Source organism: Sphaeroforma arctica (genome assembly GCF_001186125.1).
Source record: "Sphaeroforma arctica JP610 unplaced genomic scaffold supercont1.1818, whole genome shotgun sequence".
Classification (NCBI taxonomy): domain Eukaryota; class Ichthyosporea; order Ichthyophonida; genus Sphaeroforma; species Sphaeroforma arctica.
Genome location: NW_014038740.1, coordinates 1269 through 11085, shown reverse-complemented (window position 1 = coordinate 11085; position 9817 = coordinate 1269). Strand labels below are relative to the sequence as shown.

The window sequence follows — 9817 nt, the reverse complement described above, 5'->3', positions numbered from 1 at the left end:
ATTTGTGTATTAGCTTGCGATGCTTCATTGGGCCGAGATGCTGTAGGTGTGTTCGATAGTAAACCTCTGCCCATCCTTCAGTTGCGAGCCCTCTGCAGGTGTTTGTGCAGTCTATAGTGGAGTGTGCTTAGTTCAGTGAACGCCTTTTGCAGTTGAGCTCCTCTCAAGTGTGTTTGTGTGTACCTATTTTGTCCCATGCGCTTCACCTGAGTCCTGAAATGCACATGCTATGATATCCATGTATGTTATCCAAGTGACGTGTCTGTCATATGCTTCAAATACGCATCACATCTGGTTCTGTTATGCAGTTGGCGTGTTTGTGCATATCCTTTTTACTTCCCTAGTACCTACACCCTAACGCAACGAACACTCTCCTATCCGCCCACCCCATTACATCCCCTCAGGAGCGTAAGTTTAACTATGCTCGCCTAGATGGCAGCACATCGCAGCAGAAGCGTGTGGCCATCCTCGAGTCCTTTTCCTCAGAGAAAGGAAACATACCCGGTTCACCCGACGTTCTCATTATGTCGCTAAGGGTATGTGGCGATGCGTGTTGTGGCTTTTCAGGGGCTGTTTGTATCTGTGATTGCCTTGCACAGCTATATTGTATCCTATGTGCATGTCAATAGCCTGTTTCTGAGTTCAGAGGCTGCTCTTATATATATATATATATATATGTGTGTGTGTGTGTGTGTTTGTTTGTGTGTATGTATGTATATATGTAAGTATGTATGTATGTATGTACATACAAACCTACATACATACATATATTTATGTATGTATGTTTATATTTATGTATGTATGTATGTACATACAAATATACATACATACATACATACATATATATATATGTGCGTGTGTGTGTGTTTGTGTGTGTGTGTGTATGTATCTATGTATGCAAGAGCAACAGGTTGGGCTTCTTGGCGTTGCCGCTTAGGCTATACGAGCCCCTTTTCCCGGATCTAGAGAATCGTGGCCTTGAAATGCACCTTGGTGGAAGTAGAATGCAATAGCCTCAATTACACATGTGTTAAGTAAATATTTAAATAACTAGAAATGTGTCAAGTATACAATTAAACCAGTAGGATTGATCATCTATGAAGTATATAATCATCCCACTAAACATGTATTCAGTGTACCGCGTGTTCTTTGTTTACTTGCACAGGCTGGCGGCGTGGGTCTGAACCTGACTGAGGCAAACCACGTGTTCATTCTGGACCAGTGGTGGAACTATTACCTTGAGCTACAGTGCATGGACCGAGTTCACCGTATAGGGCAGAAGAGGTATGTAGGAATGCAGGCTTATATTGAGTATAAGAATATACCTGCATACTTGCATAGAACTGGTGCCCACATATGGCATACATTTGATATGGGTGCCAATCCTTGATATTTACTAGTACTGATACACACATTTTTATTTCTAAGTTACAATGTATTTTTTTCTTCGATCAGAAGTTTTAGGGTTAGAACCCCCTAAAAGTGCCCATACAAAACCAACTTAGTGTATGTTCTATGATGAATATCTCGCACCATGCAGTGTTACTTCTGTGCTGATGTTCTGTACCATTTAGTATGATAAAGTGCTTCGACAATGGCTTGGCTGTAGCACTGTCACGTTGCGTAGGTACTGTTAGGTGCCACACCTCGGTAGTGTGAGTCGTAGTAGATGTTTTGTAACGTGTGTGATGCCTTGTACCTGTCTAGTTGGTATGCTCTCCTTGTTCACTTTTTCTCTACTCGTGCCGAGAGTTTTGTATCAAATAGGACACTATCAAACATGGACGAGGCATGCGAGAGGTAAACAGTTATATGCTAGTGGTAGATATGAGCAAGAATTTGTTATATAAAATATGTATATACAGATTAATTTATTGAAGTTGACGACGAAGCTCAAGTGGATGGTTTCACTCGTAACACGTACAGGCCAGTGTTTGTTCAGCGCTACGTGGTGGTCAACACTGTAGAGGAACGAATACTGGAGCTGCAGAAGCGGAAGGTCATGATGGTAGAGGAAACTATGTCCATGGATAACCAGGAACGCAAGGAGATTCGGTTGGAGGAAATAAAGCTGCTGTTCTCGTGAGAGGGGAGCACAGTACGCAATAACGCTAGTAAAGGCTTCAAGAGCCAATGAAAACTTAGAATAAATTAGGTAACACATAGACATACTGAACAATATAAACGATTATATCAAGCATGTTTTGGATTGTATCGCGATTCACTACTTTGGGTATAATACATACATCATCGGGTTGGAAGGTATATTGTTGCTGTCCTTGTGATGGGCGGATGCAATATGACATATCGCTATATAATAGTAGCCTCAATAGCTGGTGAAAAATGGATTCAATTTAGACGATACATGTACTTATAATGGAAAATATATTCGTTCCCCATACGATAAATAACGTAAACAATGTATACGTTTTCCAGGGTATACGTATATGTTTGTTTTGAATGTACAAGCTGTATGTTTTTTCTTTCTTTTCATAAGATGCAAAAACAAATGCAATCGTATATATTGACTTTTACATTTGTCGTTGTGTGTGTGAATGTGTAAGGTATCGTATAAATACAAATATTATTTTTTAGTAAAAATACGTCGTTTGGGTAAATACTAATCAACATATATATTAACTATTCATAATATATTATGTCTTGATTGAGGTAGTGGTTATCCTATATGATTTTGATTCATATTACCCCAGTTCGAATCTGGGATCAAGCTTTTTTCTTTGTGATTTTTTTTTAAATTTATTTATTTTGGGAAATCGCCCTACATGCTGGCTCACTGCTATTTATATACCTCCTATCATCTATGTTTGCTTTATCTATACATTGAAGGGGTGTATCATCATATTCAATAGTGGCTACCTATCTTCTATCTACAACCTCCCTGTAATATCACCCTAGGAAGGAAAAGGGACAAAAGGGAAAGAAAAAGCGCGCACAAGCTCGCGTGTCCATCAATGTCAACAATTAACAAATACAATGTGAATGCACGCACCATGTATGCTATATATGCAGTTTATAAAGCGCGATTTCTCAGCAAATACATACACTATAAGTGTATGTATCCTTGGATTGTATATCAACCTTTCACGATAGAATTTCGCCTTTAGTCGCATGTATAAAAAGTGAATGGGGGTTGCCTCTAGATATGATTGCCAATACCCTCTACTATATATAGCGCTTCTATCTTCTTTCTTCAAGGTCTAGCTAATTGCACTACAGTACCATGGGTATATTCCAATACCATATAGCAGTCTATTCTTGATAAAATTGCTCTTACCGACGATAACAAACAAAAAGAAAACTATTTAGTATTAAAAGTTAGCTGACTCCTCATATATCGTTCAAAAGTAGTTCCGTCTATATTTAGATACGATATTCTTGTATCTTCTCAGTGTCTAAAATATTTATAGGACCGTAAGCCATAAAGTAAATTAAGTAATCAAATTGAATTTACAACACTCTGGATATCGTCAGAAATGTTCATATTATTACATACCATTAATTTTGACTATGATATTTAAGACTGTCCTTAGGCCGTCTTTCTACATGTCCAGACTTTTCAGAGGTTCTTATAATTAGTTCTTATAATTACTTATATTTGAACCAAGTTGGGTTATAATTTACGATCGTGTGGCATTTACCAAAATACTTTTGCGCCAGTACATACATAAGAATTGAATGCATCAGGCATGCCGAGTAACAATTGAATGAATTACATTAACACTGTCTATAAAGCCAATGTTGGCTTTTGAGTAGAGCCTACCGCGATCCATAAGCGCACGAAGGCATTCGAGAGTGCAAGTAAGAGTGCCGGGAGGCGTAGAGCGGCTCAAAATTTTAACCGTGAAGGTGCCCAACCGGACCAGTCAACTATTTCAGTCTGTCAATATATCTTCTAACTCTAATTGGGTTTTTGGAATTTTAGACTTCGGTTTTGTGTATTGTACATCTTATATCTTGCTCTTCATCATTAAGTCTCACGTTATATATCCATCAATCTGTATTTGGTGGTTTTAAATTTCATATGTCCCATACAAATTGTGCCTCATCAGTGATATATATTTGGAAGAAAATTTATCAATCCCACTAAGTGCAGCGTTGTTTTTTAAGATCTTCAACGTTTCGCTCGATATTAACTCATTCACTTGCAACATAGGTATCCCGCTTAAGCATATTCTGCATTGAAAGCAAATTAGTCAGCTTGCTTCTACCTGGTGTACATACACCGATGCCCAGCCTTTTTGAATTCGTGCGTATATTCGGTGTCGAATCCTTACTTCGGTTTTGTGTACTGTGTATATCTTGTAACTTGATCGTCATCACCAGGTCTCAGCTTTTATATTCACCGACTAGGAGGTTTAAAGTTGACAGGCCCCTTGAGCTTATGTTCGGTGTCGAATCCTTTGTGATATATATACATCATCTTTCAAGCTACATTCCCCTGTAACAACTTCAGCCTATAGTTCTCACCATTATGAATATCATTCTTCGTACTCGATCGTATGTATTACAAATGTATGTACCACTGTTGCTCATGACTATACTTCAGTGCAGGGTATGATTATAGTATCTATAGAAAAAACCTTGTGCATCGACATCACACCAAGATCAGTTACGGTAGCATTCTCTGTGAAATACTACCGGTTTTGTACAAGTGTGTAGCGTTACAGGTACACTAAGGTCAGTTAAGAAGGGCTGTCTAGCGGTATATATATCGTTCAGTGCATACGCAACACAAAATTACTCTATCTCGATAAGGCCGCATCTTCAACGTCAAAATGTTTAGCACACTAATATCTTATTATTGCTTTTTCTAAAATGATATTAACTGCAGTCACGCAGACAGATTCTTCTTAGATTCACCATTCTTCTTAAAAGGATCATCAGGCTCGCAATCAGCTTCGTTATCTTCGACCTTCGGACGTTTTTCTACACAATCTGGCCTGATCTTATTACTACAGCAGTGTGTAAGATTGTTAAACCCTCCATCAAAACTCAGCCAGTGAAACCAAATATTTATAGATTTAGTTTCCTTGTCGGTTCAAGACAGAATCTGAGTTCTTAAGTCGAGTTAGCCATTACTACCCCCATTTCATTTTCGTACTCGGCGACGATCAAGGGTGTAACTTTCTCCGGGTATTTTTCCTAAGTAATCTATTCGAATGATTGTGTACTGCTATTGAAGGACAATTTGACTTCATTGAACTATGATTGTTCCCCTGACACCTTGTTCATTGGAGCTTTTTTCCGTCGTTTGCTTGGATTCACTCCTCGTGTATTTTTGTGTGATGTGATATATGTATTTTGTTAATTGATGCACGGCGTGAATCGAAGTAGTTGAGTTAAAAGTAGCAACGGTAGGTTAGAAGTTTTGCCATCATACTGTTTAGAAGAATGTTCGTGCTTATTGACCCAGAGTTTCATTCGTTTGACTTCCCAGAAATTATCGCGTGTTTTAGCTATGTATACATCTCAGCTTCCTATCGTTTTTCAGTCGATCGATATTCGTGTTTGTCAGAGTTTGTTATACACGTTGGTACATCACTTCTTATGTGTCATCTGTACGCCGAGCATTTGAAACTAGAAGAAACTGTGAATGCCATTCCATGCGCGGTGAAAAGTGCTCTATATACATATTGTAGTGGCTTGAGCACTCACTTTCAAAGTGTAAGTCGGCCATATAGAAAAGCTTTGCCTTCACAGTTATATCTCTTCTCTTCCACCACTTCGATATATCACTATCTCTCAAAATGAATCGCATAGTATAAGTAAACACATGCGGAGCTTCTGCAACACAAGCATTGTGATTGCGCAATCGATTGTTGCCCTTGGGCAGTGGTATTTTCATACTGTAGCCGTCGCGACACAGTCGCTCAGCACAGAGGCACTTGTGTACAGTGGCTGCTTCTTGGCTCGTCTGGACTTGATACGTGCAGCGTGACCTATAAAACTTGTTTTGTTCACACACTTAATACACGCACATGTATATTACACGCTTTTTGCAACAGTTTATACGTGTCAATTCGCAGACAAAAAAAATCAGTTCCCTGAGTGCTAGAGTTTATTTTTTTCAAAAATGGTTATGGGTGTTTGTGCATTTTATTCCTTTTTCAAGTTCAGGCCGAAATGCAGCAAGCTAATTTATTTCTATTTGCCGGCTGCCGAGCTAGCTACTTTTGTCTTGTGAACCATCTCCATCATGTCCATGGAAAACAAGCCTGTGGACGGTATTTTAATACGGCCATGTTTCCTGATAATGATATTTATGAATTGGATTATATTTTTTTTTCAACTATATTTAGTTTTCTCTAGAACATCTTTTTGAAAGATAGTTGTGCTAGAGTTTTATTGCTTTCAACTGAATAGACTTCCTCTCTTTTTAGTCTATACTAGAGTAGTTACTATTAGAGAGACTGCTTCTCGCGGCAGTTCGACAATCTCAACTTCCCTTCAATCTTCCCAGAACCTCTCCAACGAATATGAAGCCTGATTTGCCTGTAGACATAATAATTTACCCTAAATTGAAATAATTAATATTATCCCATTGGATTTGAAAGATAGTTGTGCTAGAGTTTTATTGCTTTCAACTGAATAGACTTCCTCTCTCTTTAGTCTCTACTAGAGTAGTTACTATTAGAGAGACTGCTTCTCGCGGCAGTTCGACAATCTCAACTTCCCTTCAATCTTCCCAGAACCTCTCCAACGAATATGAAGCCTGATTTGCCTGTAGACATATAATAATTTACCCAAATTGAAATAATTAATATTATCCCATTGGATTTACTTTTCTAATTTCAAGCATACTTTTTTGGAAATCAGGTTTTTATCATCCCGACGAAAAAATTGTTCTGGGTGTTTTTATCTTTTCTGCGAGGTTTTGTCTTTTTTTAAGTTAGAGTTGAATGCAAACTAAATGGCTACACATCGAAACTGATATACGTTGCAGTCGGATTCGCTGTACTTGATATACCTGTAATGGGTTCAGAATCAGGGTTGAACATTTTCATATATATAAAATCATGGGTGTTTGTAATAACGGTTTACTGCGTGGGATCGAACGTAGTTTCCTTTAGGCTTCGTCTTTTCCTGGCCATTTCTAGAGAGAAGCGTTCGTAGCCGAGAGCTGTGATAGACCTGCTACCTATTGGCCTTCTTGGCTGCTACTCTCCGCCAGGAGAGAAAGATACAATAGTTCTAGTGTCAGCTACTAAGGAGAAGAAGAAAGCTACAACCAATAGGTGTAGGGTGGGAGGCGCGATTTTTAGGCAGCCTTCATTAAGTATATATATATATCTGTTCCAACATATCATAGCTTTTTGAATTTAACAAGATAAGCTGTCCACGCTGTCGAAGCAAAACAACATTTTGGGGCTCACGATTCTAGCAAAGGCCAAAAACTCAACTTAAAGAAAGCATTTTTAGCATAAATACGCTACAATCACTACCAAATTGGAACAATCATGCTATACGTGTGCTGCGCGATGGTTTTAATGCAGCGTAGAAAGCAATAGAGACGATGTCCACTGTAGAGGTGGCGGTCCAATTTTGGTCGTCAGGTGAATGTAGAATCTGTTGTGTTCATTCGTGCCCAACAGTGATTGTGCGCAATGATAAGGGTAACTGCACTGCAGCGATTGATGCTTCTCTAACGTGCCTTCATGGTCCTTGGCGGCTGGTGGTGGACCTGTGTTTGAAGATACTTCAAGCAACAGACAACTCAATGAATAGTTTGAGATCAAATAAGTTTTCAAGGAGAAAGAGGCCGGTAAAAGACTACTAGAGGTCAACCCTGTCGCTGAAAGAGCGTAAGTGTGTGCGTGTAAGGAATTTTATAATCGAATGGTCAGAGATGGAAGAGCATGACCGTCCCATCCTTCGCTGCTTTAAGGAGTTAACTAGTATTAAATGACAAAGCCACATACGCAATGGGCTAAAAAATAACCATTTGGAGCTTAATATGGCTGAGATTCTGGCATAACTCATAGTTGAGTATCACTTCAACGATACATGATGTGCATCTCAGCTCCTATAGTAATGATGCTGATGATAATATTCGTGTCGTTTTGTACATCATTCGGCAGGTAACTTCTACTGAGACACGACTTGATGCCGCAAACATAATTTACGGATGTCACTGACTAACTTGTGGGTTGCAGCAGGGTTTGCAAACTTGAGAATCTGTTTGTGTATGGAAAAGCCGTATTATTCATTTAAAAACGACGGGAACAGATTCGAATGTTGGCAGTGAGTCGATATAAAAGAAGATATCCGACTGGCTCTTTCATTATAGCAAATGCACAACATAAAACATATTGAGCTTCGAGTCACCTTACACGTCTCTAGGAAAATGCCTTGTTTCAATTCTCCCTTATATGCGAACACTATTTACTGAAACTGTAGTTCCGGGGCTAGCCGGGCAGTTGGAATCCTGCACCTAGCAGGACAGGACAGTGCTGGAGTAATGGTTCGTAATTAGTAAGAACCAATCAGATCTTAGGTCCAGGAGTAATCCCTTAAATAGGACTAGCCGCCCTACTTAATGGTTCACTATACAGCAGGTGTCACACCTGCTGCATACTTGAGGAACAGGCAGCCCTGAGAGGGGTTCAGAGTTACGCTAGGTTACAGTTGATACGTCATTGCTAATATCTAGTATAGTTAAAGAAAGGAACCAGTGTAATCATATAACCTCGAACTACAACTAAACTAGCCCTGTCGGCATCAACTAAAGAACAGGACAACTTCACATTGGTAGTTTTTTTTTTTGAACAGAACATTAAGTTTTCTTTTTCTCGACAGAACGTTAAGTTTTATTTTTGGTTACAACAATAATCCGTTGGTGAAGATGTCCAATTCCAACGATGTTCCTCCGAGGGTATACATGGGGGCCAAGCAAACCCCAATTGGGGTGTTCTGGCGGCCTTGGAGTAAGTTTAAGAGGGGAAAGGTCTGCTCGCAAGCAGCCAATGGGCCAACACCGAAACAAGCTCTGGTTGAAGTATTTAGACCAATCGGTGTTGATGACCCAGGGGTACAGGAGGTAGAGCGGGTGTTGCTTGATAACTTTTAGGCGCCATCTTATTTATTTGCGCCCGGTTATACGGTAGACTTGCACGCGAAAGCAGCAGAGATGAGTGAGTCATCAGCATCGGCGGCTTGGAGGCGAGCTGTGATGCTAACGGAACTCGCCGAATATTTAGTAGGGCGTAACATTTACGCTACGGAGACAACATTGAACCCCCAGAGTAGCGCGCAGAAAGCGTTACGACAAGCTCCGATGAAACTCAGCATGCTGGATGCTGAAGCTTCGGGTATGACGCCGATAGAGATTTATCAGGCGAACCTCCGCATGCAAGCACAAATGCCGGGCCATCGCAGGCAATCAGGCTAACTACACCGCTTTGGCTAAGTGGGGGGCTCAACGGACGCCCAGCCAAATTGATTCACATAGATGACGATGGACAGGAGTGGTATGCGGATGGGGACTTGGATATACAACCTTTTATTCAGAAACTCACGCAGGTGAACGATCGTTTACAGGCTTTGAAAGATGCTGAACAACAGGAGGACAGCGATCAAGCAGCGCGACAGAGAGTGCACAAGCGGTCCAGAACGACGCAACAAGAACAATCGAGGATTAGCCAGCGAGATAGCGGAGGAGATACAACTGTCACGGAACGTCAAGGATCTCCGCAACATTCTTCGCCCTAGCTCGAGGGACAATAGTAGACGGCAGAGTGCAGCAGAGGGATGAGTTCATGTGTCCGGAAGATGCGGCACCAGATATGGAGATGATAAA

At 40.2% G+C, this 9817-nt stretch overlaps 2 protein-coding genes and 1 non-coding gene across 3 annotated transcripts; all 3 read left to right on the top strand.

Moving 5' to 3' along the window:
- Positions 1 to 404: 404 nt before the first annotated feature.
- Positions 405 to 1285, top strand: SARC_11679 (hypothetical protein; the record flags this gene model as incomplete). Its single annotated transcript, XM_014294230.1, has 2 exons — positions 405 to 536; positions 1166 to 1285. Coding segments are annotated over 2 exons (252 nt in total), but the record flags the coding sequence as incomplete, so codon positions are not given.
- A 1374-nt stretch (positions 1286 to 2659) lies between these two features.
- On the top strand, positions 2660 to 2731 carry SARC_30253. The gene has a single exon. It is a non-coding gene; the product is annotated as a tRNA-Gln (tRNA).
- A 6417-nt stretch (positions 2732 to 9148) lies between these two features.
- Positions 9149 to 9729, top strand: SARC_11678 (hypothetical protein; the record flags this gene model as incomplete). The annotated part of the gene is made up of 2 exons (XM_014294229.1): positions 9149 to 9329; positions 9470 to 9729. The coding sequence occupies 2 exons, from the start codon at positions 9149 to 9151 to the stop codon at positions 9727 to 9729; spliced, it is 441 nt and encodes a 146-aa protein (XP_014149704.1).
- Between the last annotated feature and the right edge of the window lie 88 nt (positions 9730 to 9817).